At 44.7% G+C, this 21,575-nt stretch overlaps 1 protein-coding gene across 3 annotated transcripts; it reads left to right on the forward strand.

The window, feature by feature from the left end:
- The first annotated feature begins 5,469 nt into the window (after positions 1-5,469).
- Positions 5,470-21,029, forward strand: ACKR2 (atypical chemokine receptor 2). Of its 3 annotated transcripts, none has more exons than XM_033212227.1 (3): positions 5,470-6,510; positions 6,750-6,901; positions 19,840-21,029. In XM_033212227.1, the coding sequence occupies exon 3, from the start codon at positions 19,869-19,871 to the stop codon at positions 21,021-21,023; it is 1,155 nt and encodes a 384-aa protein (XP_033068118.1). In that variant the 5' UTR covers positions 5,470-6,510; positions 6,750-6,901; positions 19,840-19,868; the 3' UTR covers positions 21,024-21,029. The 3 variants fall into 3 exon arrangements, with proteins under 3 accessions (XP_033068118.1, XP_033068117.1, XP_033068119.1); XM_033212226.1 differs by having other exon boundaries at positions 6,753-6,901; XM_033212228.1 differs by lacking the exon at positions 6,750-6,901.
- The last annotated feature ends 546 nt before the right edge of the window (positions 21,030-21,575 follow it).

Genomic DNA, 21,575 nt, shown 5'->3' on the forward strand with positions numbered 1-21,575 from the left:
CACGCCTAGCCCAGAATTACATCAGTTCCAGGAAACTGGTTACTGCTCTGGTGCAGGGGAGCATGGTGCCACCTGGTTTTTGGTGGCACCTGTCCACACGGGCCTCCATTTAGACATCAGCATCCTGCCTCCCTGCTGGACACCAGCCTATATGTCCACACTCAGGGTGGTCCACTAGTACCTTCAGGCCCGGCAGCCCATTGAAGATTTCATTTGGTTGCTTCAGGCTAGGGCATGGGATGGGGCTATCTGTGGCCCTGTTCACCTTGGACTCCCCATATGCCGTGTCCCTGTGCCCCTGGGTCCCACAAACACCAGGACTCTGGCCATAAGGCAGGGCACAGTGTCCCTCTAATGTTTAGACTGGCCTGCTTCCCTCCTGCCTCTTACCTTCTCAGCCTGGGGTATACTTTTTTAGTTTGGTATAGAATAGAAAGAGAACCTTAATTTCCTCAAACTCCTGTACTCAAAAACCAAGAAAAAATTCAAAGACTTTCCCTGAGTCTTGCTGTTTGAGTGGAAGAAAAGTGAATGGTGGGGAAACACCAATTAACACTTCATTGATTGATTGACTGAGATAGAGTCTCATTCTGCCACCTAGGTTGGTGCAGTGGCATGATCTTGGCTCACTGCAACCTCCGCCTCCTGGGCTCAGGCAATTCTTGTGCCTCAGCTGCCTGAACAGCTGGAACTACAGGTGCACGGGACCATACCTGGCTAATTATTTTGTATTTTTGGTAGAGACGGGGTTTCACCATGTTAGCCAAGCTGGTCTTGAACTCCTGACCTCAGGTGATCCACCCACCTCAGCCTCCAACTGACATTTAAAAAAACGTAATTCTGCCTTAACCGCTAGTGAACCCCTGTCCCCACTCGTAATCATAAAAATAAATTGGCCAGGCATGGTGGTGCGTGCCTGTCATCCCAGCTACACAGGAGGCTGAGGCACGAGAATCACTTAAACCTGGGAGGCAGAGGCTGCAGTGAGCTGAGATAGTGCCACGGCACTCCAGCCTGGGCAACAGAGCGAGACTCCATCTCAAACAAAAAAAAAAAGGAAAAAAGAAAAGAGAAAAACAGCATCATAAAACTACAAAATGTATCTGGTCAGAGGGGAAAACATCTGATTCAAAAGGGAAAATCCTGTAAACTAACTGGGTGGAGGCTGAGAGTGAGGGTAGTCTGGTCCAAATCCCAGTGCTGCAATTTGGAAAAGTTACCTAATCTCTCTGTGCCTGATTTTCCTCATTATAACATGGGGTTGGTGGGAGGATTAGACAAATTAATATATGTAATGCACTTGAAATAGTGTCCCGTCCAGCCCAAGTGCCATGTAAGCATCAGCATTATTGTTCTGTCCCTAGTGGCCTGTCTGGAATGAAACCCAGGACAGGCACTCGGGAAGGGCTTCCTGGGTGGATAGATGGGGTGAAAAAGTGAAGGGGTGGTCAGGCAGGGTCTCCAGTTCTCAACTGTTGATTAGCTCTCAGCTTTCTCAGTTTCCAGAGAACTTGAAAATATTTAAAAGAAAATAGTTTCCAAGAAATGAAACTGACTCCAGAAAACTGGCAGCTCAGCCTGTTCATGACACTTACCCACTTCCAGAGTCAGTTGCAAACACCAACTTCCAAGCCTTACAGTATGTGATCTTCTTTGCCTAGAACCCAAGGGTGCACCCAGCTGCTGCTATTTTTGTCCCCGACCTTGGGCTGGCTGGGCATCTGAATTTCCAGACATGTGCTTGCAGCCCTCATTGGCGAAGTCCCAGAGGAAACAACAGCGTATCACTGCTGATGGGAGCATGGACATCATTGAGTCTAACCCTCTACATGGGAGTGTCCAATCTTTTGGCTTCCCTGGGCCACATTGGAAGAAGAATTGTCTTGGGTCACACATAAAATACACTAACACTAATGATAGCTGATGAGCTAAAAAAAAAAAAAAGAAAAAACTCACACCCCCCCCCCAAAAAAACCCAAACTAATAATGTTTTAAGAAAGTTTAAGAATTTGTGTTGGGCTGCATTCAAAGCTGTCCTGGGCTGCATGCGGCCTGTTGGTTGGATAAGCTTGCTCTATAGTCACTTTACAGACAGGGAAACTGAGCCCCAGAGAAGCCTCAGGTGGTGGAGTCTTTGTACAAGAAGCATTGAGACCACTGTTAGGTAACAGCAAGTAGTTCTAGGAAGGCTTTCTATATCAAAGCCTGCATTCGCCCAACAAACATTTACTGAGTGTCTACTGTGTGTCAAATGCTAGCTGGGCTATGCAGTCGGGGATGTTCAGATGAGCAAGAAATAGTTCTCTTCTGGAATCACTAACCAGATCTGAAGTGGAGGGGCTGGGGAGAAAAAAGGAGCAAAGAATTACACAGAATATTCACAAAGACAATGAGCAAAAGAGCACTGGAGTAGGAGTCAGAAAGTCCATGTGGCTACTATCAACTGTGTTTCTGGGCAAGTGACGGGGTTTCTGAGTCTTGGCAATCCTGTCTGCAAAATGGATGTGATAACTTCAGCTTGGCCTAACCCACAGAGCAGATGTCTGGAGAACCACTCTGTAATTCTAACATGTAATAAATATGTAAGTGAAGATATTTTGATAAATTAATATATATATATTGATTTCAAACAAATGCATTTGTAGCAAGGCAAGGGACTGGCAATTGGGGAAAAGATTATACATAATCCCTTAGCTGAAGGGTGCCCTGGGCAGATGTACAAAAGAGGAGATAACATAGTCTGAGTGGCCAGAGGGGGCCAGACTGGGGCAGCACAGAAAGAGGAAGAGGAAGAGGTGAGAGGAGCACCATTTCCTTCCTGTTGTGCCATCAATGGAGCATGTTAGGAAGATCTGAGTTTCTGGCGTAACAGCGAATCAAAGTGAGTCAATGTGGGCTCTGAACCAGGCTTCTAAATTGGAGGGCAAGTTTGTAGCCTAGGAATTCAGAGTTTTAAGGCCCTAGAGAACTCTGGACTGACTCCCTCATAAGTTAAGCTAGAATGGGGTGAATTTTGCCCAAGAAAGACAGAGAAATAAGAGAGAAAGAAACAGTGAGACAGAGGATGAGGCAGGGCCAACCCAGGGCTCTCCCATCAAAAACCAGGCTGTTAACAGCTGGCAGACTCAAGAAGGAACAATCAGAGCATGAGACTGGTGGTGCTGGAGGGAGGATGCCTGATGGAGAGCGGGGGTGGGGGGGGAGGGGCATGGTTCTGGGGCTACCTGGCCAGGCTCAGCCCTTCCTGGAACTCTTTGCCTGTGGAGTTAGGACTGACTCTTCTGACTGCAACCTGCCCATTCCAGGAAAAAGACTGGCCCTTGTTGGGAAGATGCCTCAGTGAGTTTCAGGGAAACGGGAAACCTGGTTGCTCCCACAAAGGCTCAGAGGTCTCCCAACAACCTACCCTGCATACCAGGGAGTGTCTGACGTGCTATGGCTGGGGAGTGACACTGAGGGAGTGACTTAGCCGTGGGTCACATCTCATTAGGAAAAGCAGCTTAACAGGAAACAGATGGGTTGAAATATTTTAAAAGAGGATGAGACAATTTGAACAGCAAGATAAATAATGGGAGTAATAGAATAAAATAAATACCCATGAGTTCATACTAATATAAATACATAAGAAGAAAGTCCAACTCTTTAAAAAAAATTTTTTTTTGCACTCTGTTGCCCACGCTGGAGTGCGTGGCACAATCTTGTCTCACTGCAGCCTCCATCTCCCGGGCTCAAGCAAGCCTCTCAACTCAGACCCCCAAGTAGCTAAAACTACAGGTGCATGCCACCACACCTGGCTAATTTTTGTAGTTTTTGCAGAGACAAGGTTTCACCATGTTGCCCAGGCTAGTCTCGAACTCCGGGGCTCAAGTCATCTACCTGCCTTGGCCTCCCAAAGTGCTGGGATTACAGGCAAGAGACACTGTGTCAGGACCAGCTCTTTCTTATAATACAATTCTAATTAATACATGTAGAAAGAATGACGGAAATAGTATATCACCATTGGAAAATAACGCAGTAATAATTATTGTTGGCAGGTATAAATGGATGCAAAAATTAGTGGACAAAAGCATGAAGAGAAATAGGATATTTGCATAGTGTCAAAGTAGCAAGATATTTATTAACTACAAAAGAGTAAAGAGTAATTTCACAGTGGAAACACTTGTTAGATACCACGTTTTTCAAGTGATCAAAGTTAACATCACCAGGAAAGAGACATCTTGAAATTATGTACCTCTGATATGTATACTGAGGACATAAGATCACTTCTGTGGTGTCCCTCCCCAAAATACATAACCTCAGTCTAATCCTGAAGAAACACCATACTGAAATTTAGGGACATTCTACAAATGAACTGGCCAGCACTCTTCAAAACTGTCAAGGTCTTGAAAGACAAAGCAGGACTGAGGAGCTGCCCCAGAATGAAGAGACAAAGGAGACACAAGAACCAAGTGCATTCTGGTTTAGATCCTGGGCCAGAGAAAGGGCATTAGAGGGACAACTGTTGAAATTTTAATAAGGTGTGTAGATTACTCAATAGCATTGTGTCAATGTTAATTTCCTGGTTTAGATTATTATTCAGTACTGTGCTTATGTAGATGTGTTAAAAGTAAAACCTGAGAGGCCGGCCGCTGTGGCTCACGCCTAGAATTCCAGCACCTTGGGAGGCTGAGGCAGGAGGATCACTTGAGCTCTGGAGTGGGAGACCATCTTGGCCAACATGGTGAAACCTTGCTTCTATTAAAAATATGAAGATTAGCCGGGCGTAGTGGCAGGCACCTGTAATCCCAGCTACTCAGGAGGTTGAGGTAGGAGAGTCGCTTGAACCTAGGAGGCACAGGTTGCAGTGAGCCGAGGCCGAGCTCACAGCATTGCACTCCAGCCTGGGCAACAGAGTAAGGCCCTGTCTCAAAAAAAAAAAAAAAAAAAGTAAAACTGTAGGCAAACTAAACAGAGTTTAACTGAGCAAAGAACAATTTGAGAATCAGGCAGCCTCCCAAACTAGATTAGGTTCAGAGAAACTTGGGTGCTGCTGCATGTGGAAGAAGACTTGTGGACAGAAAAGGAAAGTGATGGACAGAAAATGGAAGTGAGGGACAAACAGCTGGATTGGTTACAGCTTGGCGTTTGCCTTATTTGAACACAGTTTGAATGGTTGGCCACATGTGATGGGCTGAAACTCTGTAATTGGCACAATAATAGGTTATAGCCTGTTTACACATTCAGTTTGGTTACAGTTCATTATGTGTGGAGAAACCTTTAGGCCAAACTTTAAATATGTAAGTTTTATATATTAAATGTATAAAATACATGTTATATATATTAAAAGTATATAAAAATATATGTTTAGCCTTAGGCTAAACTTAATTTAACTGATGCTAATATTAGGGGAAGCTGACAGTCAGGTGTCCAGGAATCTTGTGCTTTATTTTGCAAGTCTAAAAATAATTTTAAAATAAGGATGTACAAAAGAGGGGAGGTGAGGGAGAATGAAGAAGGAGCCCAGGTCCTACAACTTAGCTGCTCTGTGGGAGGGACCCAGGACCCTGTGGCTCTTGTTGCGCAGCACCTTGGGTCTCTCTATTGGAAACTAGTGTTTGGCCTAGAGAAACTCAGAGGCCCCACTTGAAAGGTCCCCTGCTTCCCTCTGCCTGAGTAAAAACCCATCACAGTCTTAATGTCCGTTCTTGGTAGCCTGTGGACCCCAGAGAAAGGCAAATGTCTAAGTCCATATCCGTCTTCTTGGCACATTCCATTCTCTGACGCCTGTCTGAGGGACTATCCCTATCCCCAATAAAGATGCAAAAACTGAGGCCCAGAGAGGTGAAGGCACCATCTCTAGGTCACACAGCCAGTAAATGCAGAGCCAGGTCCAAGCCCAGCTGTGTGTGACTCCGATGCCATGCCTTTAACCACCTGACATTACTGCTCTATTATTGCTCAGTTCAGGTGGAGACAACAGGCATTCACCAAGCACTTGCTGTGTATCAAGGGGGCAGTGGGACTGGAGGTGAGGGCGGCTGAGATACTGATCCTGGACCACAGGTGTTGTGCTGGGAAGGCGAGCCCCCATACTGCTAAGCATGTGGCAGGCAATGCATCATATATAGACAGTCATTCATTCACTCACTCATTCAGTCTCTGGCCTGTCCCTGGGCTCTGGTTGGTGGGTCTGATACGGTCCTTCCCCTGAGAGCTCCTGACCCAGCAGGGGAACAGATAGTTAAACAAGAGGCTAACCATACAGAGATGCCATGAAGGGGAGTCAGGGAGAAAGGAAGGAAAGAGGGAAGATGATTAGGAAAGTCTGGGAGATGAAACTATTGGTGACACAGTGGGTGTAGCAGACACAGCCCTGTTTAGTGGGAGTTATGGCCAGAGAAAGAGATTGGGTGGAGTTTAGAACTGGGGCAGAATGGGAGTGAGATCTTGCTGAGAAGGTATCCAGGATGAAGAAGCTGGAGGCAGGATCTCTGAAGGTGATGTTGGGAAGGCCCTTCAGGTAGACACAGGGTAAGCAAAGGCCTGGACGTCTGGGATGGGCTGTTAGTGGACTTGACCCAGCTACCAGGGAATCATTCCAGAGAGGGGATACATGCTTTCCAAAGACTGTCTTTGGGGGATGCTCTTTTATAGGGTGGGAGGTCATCTGAGCTTGACTCTTATCAATGAGAGAAATAGCTCACGGCTATGCAGCTGAGATGAGGGCTGGGGCAAAGGCAAAGGGATTTTTTTTTTTTTCCGGTTGAAAGCAGGATATACGCAGGCTGCTGTCCAGAGAGGGGATGAGTACATGGAGAGGAATTACACTGTCTCTGCATTTCCCTGAGGAAGAGGCGCCTGGGCACTGCTCTCTCCTTTCAGGCTTGTGGTGGACCTTCCCAAGCAAGTCATTCTGGCTCCGGTAGGTTATAGCCACACTTGGGGTGGAGGGTGGCGGTGGGACAGCCCAGGGGCCACAGGGAGAGACTGAACCCAGTGGCTTGGGGAGTGGGCACAGGTGTTGGGAAGAGGGAGGTGCTAAGTCAGTGCAGAGCTTTCTCTCCAGGGCGGCTGTTGGAACAATTGTTTCCAGCACCTTGAGAGTGATGGGTCTTCTGACCTCTTTCCCCTCCTTGACTCTGGCTCTGAGAATATGCTTTGCAGATTCTGAAAACCCCTAAGAGTTGGTTCTCCAACCTGGCTGGGGGAGCTCAGGCATTCCTTTCCATCTCTGGGCCTCCGTGTTCCCAGCTGTAAGATAATGGGGCAGATGAGATGGTCTTTAAGGGCCTCTCTCCCAGGGCCAAAGTTTCACAGCTCTGTGGTCTCTTCTTTTGCACATGTCCACCCTCTCCCCGTCCTCTTCCTTTCCCAAATTCTTGGCCCCTTCCTTCTGCCCAAAACAGTTCCGATTCAAATAGTCCCTGGATCCCCTCCCATGCATCCCAGCCTGAATCAAGTGTCATTTAATCAGCGAGTTTATTCATTTTAGGGGCTGGAAGAGAACCAATAATATATGCCAGGCCCTTAGTTTATCATAATAACCCTGCAAGGGAGGCATATTATAGGTGAGAAAGTTAAGGCTCAGCGAGGTTAAATTATGAGCTCAGAGTTGCACAGCCATTAAGAAGTGAGTCAAGCTGTATTCTGTCTGTTCTACCCTTGCCTATTCTGTCTATTCTACCATGCTGAGTGTCCTGCCCTTTCTGGGGATGGTGGGGTTTCATTTTCATGCTGAAATACACACGCAAGTTGTTCTCACGGGGACATTTCAGGCAACAAGGAGAGAGGCAAAAAACAAAACATCAAAAAACATTCTGGGAAAGACATGAAAGTCTCACCTTCTGCAGCAGCAGCTCCTTGAAGGGTCGGGCTCTAAAAGTGCTTACTTTTTGTTAGCTGAAATAAGCTTTGGGAGGAGGGTTACTCTTGTGATTTTATACACGTCACAAACATCTCTATTTCCTGACCAGGCCAGGAAACAGTAAGTGATGTGGGATCCCAGGGAGCGTGGGGAGCAGGCGGGCCTCACATATCTCAGGAGCTATTTCTAGCTGGAGGCTGCAAGGGGACTCCTGCCCTGCTGAGGAATGGATAAGGCCACTCCCTTCCAGCCAGACTTTGTGTAATCTGGTGTACCAGACGTGACTCTGAGCATGAAAGCAAACAGGATACACTAAGATGTTCCTGTGGGTTATTTTTGCAATGGTAGCATCACAGGGGACTTTTGTTTTTTGGCCTCTTTCTTATTTTTCCGCTGTATTTCTACATTTTACATTGAATATCTATTATTATGGTAATCAGGAAAAAAATAACATGTTAAAAAAGTAAGGAGAGAGAGCATGCAGTGATCTGCAATCAGAGGCCAGCTGATTCCTCTGGCCAGCTGTGCCTGCCTTGCAGTGTGGCCCTGGAGTTCCTGGGAAACCAGAGAGGCGATACCTGTTCACCCCTTCATGAGGGAGTCAGGAAGACACAGCAATGACTGGGATAAAAAAAAAGGGTATATGGAAACACAAAGCCCTGTGTAAGTGTCAGGACTGGTTTTTATTATCTTCATTGTGTTTTATAAATCACGATCCAAATATGCTTCCCATGCAGACCGTCCAGAAGGCAGCTGTTCATCCTGCAAGCCCGAGGAAGGGGCGCACACAGGCTGAACTCCCAGTGTGTGATTTGGGGCTCCAGCTCTGGAGCCAGCTGCAGGAACTTGGTTTCCAGTTCTGCCGTATACTTGCTGTGTGTCCTTGGGCACGTTACTCCCCTTCTCTGAGTCTCAGTTCCTCATCTGTAAAATGGGGCCCATTTTATAAGGTTATTGTGAGAAGTCAGTGCATTATTACATATAAAGCCCAGGTGAGGGGATCTACAACCTAGTTGTTATTATTGTTATTTTTTTGAGACAGGGTCTCGCTATGTTGCCTATGCTGGTATCAAACTCCTGGGCTCAAGGTATCCACCAATCTCAGCCTCCCAAGTAGCTGGGACTAGAGGTGCATGCCACTGCACCTGGCTGTGCTTACTATTTTCTTTGAGTTGTATTGTAACCTAGCATTTAAGAGCATGGACACGCGGTTTCAAATCCTGGCTCTACTACTCAATTGCTCTGTGATCTTGGACCAGTTCTCTAACTTCCCTGTGTGTTAGTATCCTCAGCTCTAAAACAGGGCTAATAATAGTATTTACTTCTATCAGGTAAATGTGAGGATTAAATAAGTTAATACATTTAAAGCCCTTACCCTAGATTGTATTTTAAAGGAGGATATGATTTCCACATTCAAAGGAAGCCAGCAAAAGTATTTTCCACTAGAAGTGATCTCAAATGGTATCCTTGGTTTCATATTTCAAAGGCTGGTGTGGCCTCTGGAGATCACATTCAATCTTGTTTATTTGATCAGCTTGCATGCTGAATCAGCTGCACTGTGAACAGTACACTCAGCATGGGTGTGCTTTCAGCACCTGAGGGACCTACATGTGACCCTACATGGGGCCTGATCAGGGGAGTGCTGGTGAAGGTTTGACAACCAGCTCTGGGCTGGGGGCACAGGGGAGGTAGGATGGCAGAGGAGAGGAAAGCCTTGATTTATAGCTTTTGTCATGGTGTAAATATTCCCAGTTTCAAGTTACCAACTTAACATCACTGAACGCAGAGTTGGTTAATTCCATGATCATTTGTTTAATGCCTCTCAGATGCCATGACTGGCTCTCAGCACACCACTGGCTTTGAACCTTCCTGCCAGTAGTTGCTGAGGCCAGAAGTCCCACTGTCGGAACCTCAACCTTCGAATTTAAGTTTGATCCATTTTGAAGGGGAGTGTGGGGAGGATGGGGTCATCACTTCCACCTCACATTTTGAGGGCCATCCAATCCCCGGCCCCCCATTTGCTAATCTGAGGCTGTGGACAATTGGGCTTCACCTCTCCACACCTGTTTCTTTATCTGGAAAGTAGGGATTATACTCACTTTGCTTCCCAGAACTATGGCGAAGATAAGGTGAGAAAATTACATGTGAGTGTTCAACTCATAGAAGGAGCCCAACTAACATGGCTGCATCCTTGTCACAATATCCTTCCTCTTGTTGCCTCAACTGTGACTTTCCTGAGAGACCTAAGGGAGGGGAGCCCTGGATATCTCCCAGTGAGGGTAAGATCCTGGACAACCAGCAAAGACTCAATCACACCTTTCTCTTTTTTTCTTTTTTTTTTCTTTGAGACGGAATTTCACTCTTGTTGCCCAGGCTAGAGTGCAGTGGTGTGATCTCAGCTCACTGCAACCTCTGCCTCCTGGGTTCAAGTGATTCTCCTGCCTCAGCCTCCCAAGTAGCTGGGATTACAGGCACCTGCCACCACGCCGGGCTAATTTTGTATTTTCAGTAGAGACGGGGTTTTGCAATGTTGACCAGGCTGGTCTCAAACTCCTGACCTCAGGTGATCCACCCACCTCGGCCTCCCAAAGTGCTGGAATTACAAGCATGAGCCATTGTGCCCAGCCTTCAAGGATGAGGTGGGACCAGGGACAAGGCACCATGTGCCTGGAGTCTGAAGACTTGGATTTCAGATGCAGCTTGGCTAGTGACTTCCTGTGTGACCCTGGTAAAGTTGCTTTGCTCCTGTTTTAAATGGGGCTGATGGTTCCTTCCTGATTTGCCTTACAAGGCTACGGCAGTGCATATGAAGGTGCCCAGCCAGCTGTAACATGCATATGGGAGTGCTGACTGCTGCTGTCATTGTTGGCATTACTGATGAAAGTGATAGGAGGGGATGGTTGCTCCAGAGGTGAGGGAGACCTGGAAAGATTCCCAGAGTCAACGATCAGGGGTAAAGGCCTAATTGCTGTTACCACTGTTGTTGGCATTATTGATGAAAGTGATAGGAGGATGGTTGCTCCATAGGTGAGGATGACCTGGAAAGATTCCCAGAGTGAGAGATCAGGAGGGTAAAGGCCTGATTGCTGTTGTCATTGTTGTTGTCTTTGCTGATGAAAGTGATAGGAGGATGGTTGCTCCAGAAGTCAGCATGACTTGAAAAGATTCCCAGAGTGAAAGATCAGGAGGCTAAAGACCTTGAGTGGGAAGGGGATAGAGTGTTCCATGTAGAGGGAGAACAAAGGTGGCTTGGACTAGCAGGGTCTGCTGACTCTGACTTCTGGCTTTGATTGAAAGATTCATCAGACTTGGTTGTTTGCTGAAACAAAAGTCAGAGGGCTTTGAGAAATCAAGTCAAGATCAAGGTCCATGTCAGCAGCTCAGAAAATCTGGTGTTTAATCAATGTCACCTCCTGAGTAATAAGCCCTGATAAGGCCCGAGTACAGTCCTCACATCCTCCTTCTGCAGCAGCAGCTCACAGGCTCCCAGCTCCAGCCATATGCTAGGAGTGTCCTTACTGCTGCCCAGAAAAGGGAGGAGTTGAAGGCCAGGAGGCCCCTGGTGCAGAGGAGAGGACAGGAAGACCAGCAAAAAAAAAAAAAAAAAAAAAGGGGCACTGGGTAAAGTTCCTGAGGTTGATCAGGAACAGAGCTGGGCCTTAGATAAAGCCACTCAGGCTGAGCTCCTGGGGTGGGGACAGGTCATGTGTGGTTTCCACAGCATCTGGTCCAGATGCCATTGGATAGGAGCCCAAGGGTGGGGCAGAGGCTCACAGAGTGGGAGGACTCCAGACTCCCTCAGAAGAGGTTCTGCTTTAGTAGCACTGAATTGTTCCACCAGCCATGAGACCATGGTATCACAGATACTTTGGGCCAACTGAGGACCCAAGTCAACATTTATTTCGAAGTCTGCCTGAAAAAAGGGGATAAAACTTTTATCAGAAAGGGCTAAGGAAAACGTTTGCAACATATATGAAAAAAGCTAACATCCTCACTATTATAAGACCTCATAAAATGAGCATCCCACCCATTAAAAGAATAAATAATTTACAGAATAAATACAAGGGGGTATTGAACATATTAAAAAGTTCAAGCTCATGCAAGTAAAATATTAAAAAATAAAATCCAGAAGTATGGGGTAGAGCTGATTTGCATTTCTCAGTTTGTGGCCCATGACCCTCAGTAATCTACAGGCCCCTCTTCAGTGGCTCTTCACAATTGCCTGCTTGGGCCACAAATTCCTTTTTATCTCCTTCCTCTCTCCTCCTCAAGCCCCCTTCCCCATTGGTGAATGCTCTTTGTTCAACATGAAGTCTGTCTTCCCCTCTCTTTCTCCTGGAATACACTACAGGTTTGAGCCTAATTCTTAGTTCATGACATACTTGTATCACTGGTTTATGTGAAGCTCTCATCAAAAAATTATTTTAAACAAAGCAATACAATTCTGGATGTCACTGCCTTAGAGGACACTTGACCGTGGACAGTGACTCATCCCATCTCCATGGTCCACCCCAATCCCATGCTGCTGGCTTCTGCCCAGGCACCTGCCATCTTGAATTTGGTGCCTCTCATTCCTATGTCTTCCTGTTATCTATTTGTACTCCTTCAAAAGTATATATGTTTTGTTTCATTTGTCTTAATTTCATTAAAAGAGTGTCATGTACATATTTTTATGGGACTTAGAGACAAGTGGGCCGATTCAAGAGGAGAGACTCACAGGGTGGTTGTGAGGGTGAGGAGGAAAGAATCTGCAAGATATCCCATGTTTCACTCTTAGGTGACTGAATAGTTGGTGGAGTCATTCAGTTAGATAGGCCTAGGAAAGAAGAAAGGGGCTGGTGGGGAAATGATGAACTCAGTTCTGGGCAAAGCAATAATTTAAGCTCGCATTTATTGCATGCTTGCTATGTTCCAGTCAGTTTTGTAAAACTTAAAGTGCTCTGCATGTATTATCACATTTAAGCATAACAAGAACATCACAAGATAGGCACAGTTATTATTTTCATTTTAAAGATGAGGAAACTGAGAGGTAGAAAAGTTTAGTAGGTTCTGAGCCCATCAACATGATGGATCACACCTTTCTGCTACAAACAGAAATACTGGATAAAATATTTAAAATATTAAATATTTGTCATTGAAAATATTGATATGAGGCAAGGCGCGGTGGCTCATGCCTGTAATCCCAGCACTTTGGGAGGCCGAGGCGGGCGGATCATGAGGTCAGGAGATTGAGACCATCCTGGCTAACATGGTGAAACCCCCTCTCTACTAAAAATACAAAAAATTAGCTGGGCGTGGTGGTGAGTGCCTGTAGTTCCAGCTACTCGGGAGGCTGAGGCAGGTGAATGGCCGGGAAGCTGAGTCAGGTAAATGGCCTGAACCCAGGAGATGGAGCTTGCAATGATCTGAAATTGCACCACTGCACTCCAGCCTGGGTGACAGAGTGACACTCTGTCTCAAAAAAAAAAAGAAAAAAAAGAAAGAAAGAAAAGAAAATATTGATATGAAACTATTTACAAATAAAATATTTAAAAACTCTCAAAAAGCAAGGGGAATCCTCAGGTGACAGGAGTAAAGAAAACCCAAAGCCAGGGTGGATGCATTGGACAGTTATGGATAAAACAAGCCCCATGGGCATCTGCCATTACTGAGGCTAGAGTAGGGGGTTTTCCCCTCACATTGTAAACAAAGCCACTGGGAAGTTCAAACTGGGCAGAGCCCACTGCAGCTTGGCAAAGCCACTGTAGCCAGGCTCCCTCTCTAGATTCCTCCTCTCTGGGCAGGGCATCTCTGAAAGAAAGGCAGCAGCCCCAGTCAGGGGCTTATAGATAAAACTCCCATTTCCCTGGGACAGAGCACCTGGGGGGAGGGGTGGCTATGGGTGCAGCTTCAGCAGACTTAAATGTTCCTGCCTGCTGGCTCTGAAGAGAGGAGTGGATCTCCCAGCATAGCACTTGAGCTCTGCTAAGGGACAGACTGCCTCCTCAAGTGGGTCCCTGACCCCTGTGCCTCCTCAATGGGAGACACTTCCCAGCAGGGGTTGACAGATACCTCACACAGGAGAGCTCTGGCTGGCATCTGGTGGGTGCCACTCTGGGATGAAGCTTCCAGAGAAAGAAACAGGCAGCAATATTTGCCATTCTGCAGCCTCTGCTAGTGACACCCAGGCAAACAGGGTCTGGAGTGGACCTCCAGCAAACTCCAGCAGACCTGCAGCAAAGGGACCTGACTGTTAGAAGGAAAACTAACAAACAGAAAGGAATAGCATCAACAAAAATACATCCACACAGAAACCCCATCTGAAGGCCACCAACATCAAAGACCAAAGGTAGATAAATCCACGAAGATGAGGAAAAACCAGTGCAAAAAGGCTAAAAATTCAAAAACCCAGAATGCCTCTTCTCCTCCAAATGATCACAACTCCTCACTAGCAAGGGAACAAAACTGGATGGAGAATGAGTTTGACGAATTGACAGAAGTAGGCTTCAGTAGGTGTGTAATAACAAACTCATCTGAGCTAAAGGAGCATGTTCTAACCCAATGCAAGGAAGCTAAGAACCTTGAAAAAAGGTTAGAGGAATTGCTAACTAGAATGACCAGTTTAGAGAAGAATATAAATGACCTGATGGAGCTGAAGAACACAGCACAAGAACTTCGTGAAGCATACACAAGGATCAATAGCTGAATCAATCAAGCGGAGGAAAGGATATCAGACATTTAAGATCAACTTAATGAAATAAAGTGTGAAAACAATATTAGAGAAAAAAGAATATAAAGGAATGAACAAAGCCTCCAAGAAATATGGAGACTATGTGAAAAGACCAAATCTACATTTGATTGGTGTACCTGAAAGAGACAGGGAGAATGGAACCAAGTTGGAAAACATTCTTCAGGATATTATCCAGGAGAAATTCTCCAACCTAGCAAGACAGGCCAATATTCAAATTCAGGAAATACAGAGAACACCACAAAGGTACTCCTCGAGAAGAGCAACCCCAAGACACATTATTTTCAGATTCACCAAGGTTGAAACGAAGGAAAAAATGTTAAGGGCAGCCAGAGAGACAGGTTGGGTTACCCACAAAGGGAAACCCATCAGACTAACATCGGATCTCTCTGCAGAAACCCTACAGGCCAGAAGAGAGTGGGAGTCCAATATTTAACATTCTTAAAGAGAAGAAGTTTCAATCCAGAATTTCATATCCAGCCAAACTAAGCTTCATGCGTGAAGGAGCAATAAAATCTTTACAGACAAGCAAATGCTGAGAGGTTTTGTCACAACCAGGCCTGCCTTACAAGAGCTCCTGAAGGAAGCACTAAATATGGAAAGGACAAACTGGTACCAGCCACTGCAAAAACATACCAAATTGTAAAGACCATCGACACCTATGAAGAAACTGCATCAACTAATGGGCAAAATAACCAGCTAACTTCATAATGACAGGATCAAATTCACACATAACAATATTAACCTTAAATGTAAACAGGCTAAATGCCCCAATTAGAAGATACAGACTGGCAAACTGGATAGAGTCAAGACCCATCGGTGTGCTGTATTCAGGAGACCCATCTCACATTCAAAGACACACATAGGCTCAAAATAAAGGGATGGAGGAATATTTACCAAGCAAATGGAAAGCAAAAAAAAAAAAAAAAAAAAAAAGCAGGGATTGCAATTCCAGTCTCTGATAAAACAGACTTTAAACCAACAAAGATCAAAAAGGCAAAGAGGGGCATTACATAATGGTAAAGGGATCAATGCAACAAGAAGAGCTAACTATCCTAAATATATATGCACCCAATACAGGAGCACCTAGATTCATAAAGCAAGTTCTCAGAGACCTACAAAGAGACTTAGACTCCCACACAATAATAATGGGAGACTTTAACACCCCACTGTCAATAGTAGACAGACCAATGAGACAAAATTAGCAAGGATATTCAGGACGTGAACTCAGCTCTGGACCAAGTGGACCTAATAGACATCTACAGAGCTCTCCACCCCAAATCAATAGAATATACATTCTTCTCAGCATCCTGATACCAAAACATCACACTTATTCTAAAGTTGACCACATAATTGGAAGTAAAACATTCCTCAGCAAATGCAAAAGAATGGAAATCATAACAAACAGTCTCTCAGACCACAGTGCAATCAAGTTAGAGTTCAGGATTAAGAAACTCACCCAAAACTACACAGCTACATGGAAACTAAATAACCTGCTCCTGAATGACTACTGGGTAAATAACGAAATGAAGGCAGAAATAAATAAGTTCTTTGAAACCAATGAGAGCAAAGACACAATGTACTAAAATCTCTGGGACACAGCTAAAGCAGTGTTTAGAGGAAAATTTATAGCACTAAATGCCCACAGGAGAAAGCAGGAAAGATCTAAAATTGACAACCTAACATCACAATTAAAAGAACTAGAGAAGCAAGAGCAAACAAATTCAAAAGCTAGCAGAAGACAAGAAATAACTAAGATCAGAGTAGAACTGAAGGAGAGAGAGAGAGATGAAAAGCCCTTCAAAAAATCATTGAATCCAGGAGCTGGTTTTTTGAAAAGATCAACAAAATAGATAGACCACTAGCCAGACTGATAAAGAAGAAAAGAGATAAGAATCAAGTAGACACAAACAGAGAATACTATAGACGCATCAGAGAATACTATAAACACCTCTACACAAATAAACCAGAAAATCTAGAAGAAATGGATAAATTCCTGGACACATATACCCTCTCAAGACTAAACCAGGAAGAAGTGGAATCACTGAAGAGAGCAATAACAAGTTCTGAAATTGAGGCAGTAATTAATAGCCTCCCAACCAAAAAAAGCCCAGGATCAGACAGATTCACAGCTGAATTCTATCAGAAGTACAAAAAGGAGCTGGTACCATTCCTTCCAAAACTATTCTAAACAATAGAAAAAAGAGGGAATCCTCCCTAACTCATTTTATTAGGCCAGCATCATCCTGATACCAAAACCTGGCAAAGACACAACAAAAAAAGAAAATTTCAGGCCAATATCCCTGATGAACATTGATGCTAAAATTCTCAATAAAATACTGGCAAACCAAATCCAGCAGCACATCAAAAAGCTTATCTACCACCATCAAGTCAGCTTCATCCCTGGGATGCAAGGTTAGTTCAACACATGCAAATCAATAAATGTAATCCATCACATAAACAGAACCAATGACAAAATCACATTATTATCTCAATAGATGCAGAAAAGGCCTTCAATAAAATTCAACACCCCTTCATGCTAAAAACTCTCCATAAACTGGGTACTGACGGAACGTATCTCAAAATAATAAGAGCCATTGATAAGAAACCCACAGCCAATATCATACTGAATGGGCAAAATCTGGAAGCATTCCCTTTGAAAACCAGCATAAGACAAGGATGCCCTCTCTCACCACTCCTATTCAACATAGTATTAGAAGTTCTGGCCAGGGCAATTAGGCAATAGAAAGAAATAAAGCGTATTCAGATAGGAAGAGAGGAAGTCAAATTGTCTATGTTTGCAGATGACATGATTGTATATTTAGAAAACCCCATCGTCTCTGCCCAAAATCTCCTTAAGCTGATAAGCAACTTCCGCAAAGTCTCAGAAAACAAAATCAGTGTGCAAAAATCAAAAGCATTCCTATACACCAATAACAGACAAACAGAGAGCCAAATCATGAGTGAACTCCCATTCACAAATGCTACAAAGAGAATAAAATACCTAAGAATACAACTTACAAGGGATGTGAAGAACCTGTTCAAGGAGAACTACAAGGAAAGAAGAGAGGACACAAACAACTGGAAAAACATTCCATGCTCATGGATAGGAAGAATGAATATGGTGAAAATGGCCATACTGCCCAAAATAATTTATAGATTCAATGCTATCCCCATCAAGCTACCATTGACTTTATTCACTGAATTAGAAAAAAACTACTTTAAATTTCATATGGAACCAAAAAAAGAGCCCATGTAACCAAGACAATCCTAAGCAAAAAGAAAAAAGCTGGAGGCATCACACTACCTGACTTCAAACTATACTACAAGGCTACAGTAACCAAAACAGCATGGTACTGGTACCAAAACAGATATATAGACAAATGGAACAGAACACAGGCCTCAGAAATAACATCACAGGTCTACAACCATCTGATCTTTGACAAACGTGACAAAAACAAGCAATGGGGAAAAGATTCCCTATTTAATAAATGGTGTTGGGAAAACTGGCTAGCCATATGCAGAGAACTGAAACTGGACCCATTCCTTACACCTTATACAAAAGTAAACTCAAGATGAATGAAAGACCTAAATGTAAGACCTAAAATCATAAAAACCCTAGAAGAAAACCTAGGCAATACCGTTCAGGACATAGGCATAGGCAAAGACTTCATGACTAAAACACCAAAAGCAATGGCAACAAAAGCCAAAATTGACAAATGGGATCTAATTAAACTAAAGAGCTTCTGCACAGCAAAATAAACTATCATCAGAGTGAACTGGCAACCTACAGAACAGGAGAAAATGTTTGCAATCTATCCATCTGACAAAGGGTTAATATCCAGAATCTACAAAGAACTTAAACAAATTTACAAGAAGAAAACAACCCCATTAAAAAGGGGGTGAGGGATATGAACAGATACTTCTCAAAAGAAGACATTTATGCAACAGACATGAAAAAAAAAAAGCTCATCATTACCGGTCATTAGAGAAATGCAAATAAAAACCACAATGAGATGAGATACCATCTAATCCCAGTTAGAATGGTGATCATTAAAAAGTCAGGAAACAACAGATGCTTGAGAGGATGTGGAGAAATAGGAATGTTTTTACACTGTTGGTGGGACTGTAAATTAGTTCAACCATTGTGGAAGACAGTGTGGCAATTCCCCAAGGATCTAGAACCAGAAATACCATTTGACCCAGAAATCCCCTTACTGGGTATATACCTAAAGGATTATTAATCATTCTACTATAAAGACACATGCACACATATGTTTATTGCAGCACTGTTCACAATAGCAAAGACTTGGAATAAACCCAAATGCCCATCAATGATAGACTGGATAAAGAAAATGTGGCACATACACAGGATGGAATACTATGCAGCCATAAAAAGGATGAGTTCATGTCCTTTGCAGGGACGTGGATGAAGCTGGAAGCCATCATTCTCAGCAAACTAACACAAGAACAGAAAACCAAACACTGCATGTTCTCACTCATAAGTGGGAGTTGAACAATGAGAACACATGGACACAGGGAGGGGAACATCACACACCCTGGACTGTTGGGGGCTTGTGGGCTAGGGGAGGGATAACATTAGAAGAAATACTTCACTGTGCACATGTACCCTAGAACTTAAAGTATAATTAAAAAAAAAAAAAAAGAAGAAGAAATACCTAATGTAAATGACAGGTTGATGGGTGTAGCAAACCACCATGGCATGTGTATACCTATGTAACAAACCTGCACGTTTTGCACATGTATCCCAGAACTTAAAGTATAATAAACAAAAATTTTTTTAAAAAAAGCTCCACTGAAGCTAAGCTGCCATTAAAAAAAAGTATAAGCCGTACATGAGGAAGGGTCAGGAGACACATTAAATAGATGAATTGATATCCCTAAAGAATAAACAAGAATTTGAAAAACACTATAGGCATTTTTAAATAATGAAGGAGAAAAATAAACAAAACCATAATGAAAGAATTACATACTCTGAGAACACCTAAAGGTTAGTTGCTTATCCAAGAGTAAGTGTCCCAGAGTAAGTGGGATTCAGTTATAAGACAAAGGTGAGGGGGATATCTTGGTGACATAACCATTAAGTGGTGCAGATGGCTCCCTAAGATTGTGCTCTTACTTGCTGGACTGCAGGTGCTGATGTAGATTTGAAGAGTCTATTGGACATTCCAGTGCAGCAGCAAAAGTGGGTTCAGAGAAAGGTAGAGAATGCTAGGTCTCACCATATTTTTTCCCCACACCTCTACAGGACGTCGGGACTGGGCACTTCCTTCCAATATGGCCACCACTGCCTCTCCGCAGCCACTCACCACTGAGGATGCCGGTCCTGAGAATAGCACCTTCTATTACTATGACTACCTGGATGAGGTGACCTTCATGCTCTGCAGGAAGGATGCAGTGGTGTCCTTTGGCAAAGTCTTCCTGCCAGTCTTCTATAGCCTGATTTTTGTGTTGGGCCTGAGCGGGAACCTTCTTCTTCTCATGGTCTTGCTCCGGTACGTGCCTCGCAGGCGGATGACTGAGGTCTATCTGCTGAATCTGGCCATCTCCAACCTTCTGTTTCTGGTGACACTGCCCTTCTGGGGCATCTCCGTGGCCTGGCATTGGGTCTTTGGGAGTTTCTTGTGCAAGATGGTGAGCACTCTTTATACTACTAACTTTTACAGTGGCATCTTTTTCATTAGCTGCATGAGCCTGGACAAGTACCTGGAGATCGTTCATGCTCAGCCCTACCACAGGCTGAGGACCCGGGCCAAGAGCCTGCTCCTTGCTACCATAGTATGGGCTGTGTCCCTGGCCGTCTCCATCCCTGATATGGTCTTTGTACAGACACATGAAAATCCCAAGGGTGTGTGGAACTGCCACGCAGATTTCGGCGGGCATGGGACCATTTGGAAGCTCTTCCTCCGCTTCCAGCAGAACCTCCTAGGGTTTCTCCTTCCACTCCTTGCCATGATCTTCTTCTATGCCCGTATTGGTTGTGTCTTGGTGAGGCTGAGGCCCCCAGGCCAGGGCCGGGCTCTAAAAATAGCTGCAGCCCTGGTGGTGGCCTTTTTCGTGCTATGGTTCCCATACAATCTCACCTTGTTTCTGCATACGCTGTTGGACCTGCAAGTATTCGGGAACTGTAAGGTCAGCCAGCACCTAGACTACGCACTCCAGGTGACAGAGAGCATTGCCTTCCTTCACTGCTGCTTTTCACCCATCCTGTATGCCTTCTCCAGTCGCCGCTTCCGCCAGTACCTGAAGGCTTTCCTGGCCGCTGTGCTTGGAAGGCACCTGGCACCTGGCACTGCCCAGGCCCCATTATCCAACTGTTCTGAGAGCAGCATACTTACTGCCCAAGAAGAAATGACTGGCATGAATGACCTTGGGGAGAGGCAGTCTGAGAACTCCCATAACAAGGAGGATGTGGGGAATAAATCAGCCTGAGTGACCAAACCTCAGTCTGGTGGGAACAGGTGGGAACCAGCTCAATTGGGCATCCACTCAAAGTGCTGTCTCCAGGGGCCTCAGTGACCGTGTTGCTAAACCCAGTGGTCAGTTCTCAGTTCTCAACCATCAGCAGCATTTGCTCGCCCCTGCCTTCTTCCTCCATTTTCTTCACTTGCTTCCAGGACATCATGCTTTCTTTTCTGAATTCCTATCCCTCCCTCCCTCCCTCCTCCCTCCCTCCTCCCTCCCTCCCTTCCTTCCTTCCTTCCTTCCTTCCTTTCTTTCCTTCTTTCCTTTCTTTCCTTTCTTTCCTTCCTTCCTTCCTTCCTTCCTTCCTTCCTTCCTTCCTTCCTTCCTTCCTTCCTTCCTTCCGACAGTGTCTTGCTCTATTGCTGTGTTGCCCAGGCTGGAGTGCAGTGACTGCAGCCTCCTCCTCCCGGGTTGAAGCGATTCTCATGCCTCAGCCTCCCAAGTAGTTGGGACTATAGGCGCCTGCCACCATGCCCAGCTAATTTTTGTATTTCTTTTTCTTTTTATTTCTTTTTCTTT

The sequence above is a fragment of the Trachypithecus francoisi genome, unplaced genomic scaffold (genome assembly GCF_009764315.1).
Source record: "Trachypithecus francoisi isolate TF-2019V2 unplaced genomic scaffold, Tfra_2.0 Lachesis_group0, whole genome shotgun sequence".
NCBI classification, from domain to species: Eukaryota; Metazoa; Chordata; class Mammalia; order Primates; family Cercopithecidae; genus Trachypithecus; species Trachypithecus francoisi.

Excerpts from the sequence above, each read along its gene's own strand:
- ACKR2 (XM_033212227.1), top strand. The coding sequence starts at position 19,869 with ATGGCCACCACTGCCTCTCCGCAGCCACTCACCACTGAGGATGCCGGT.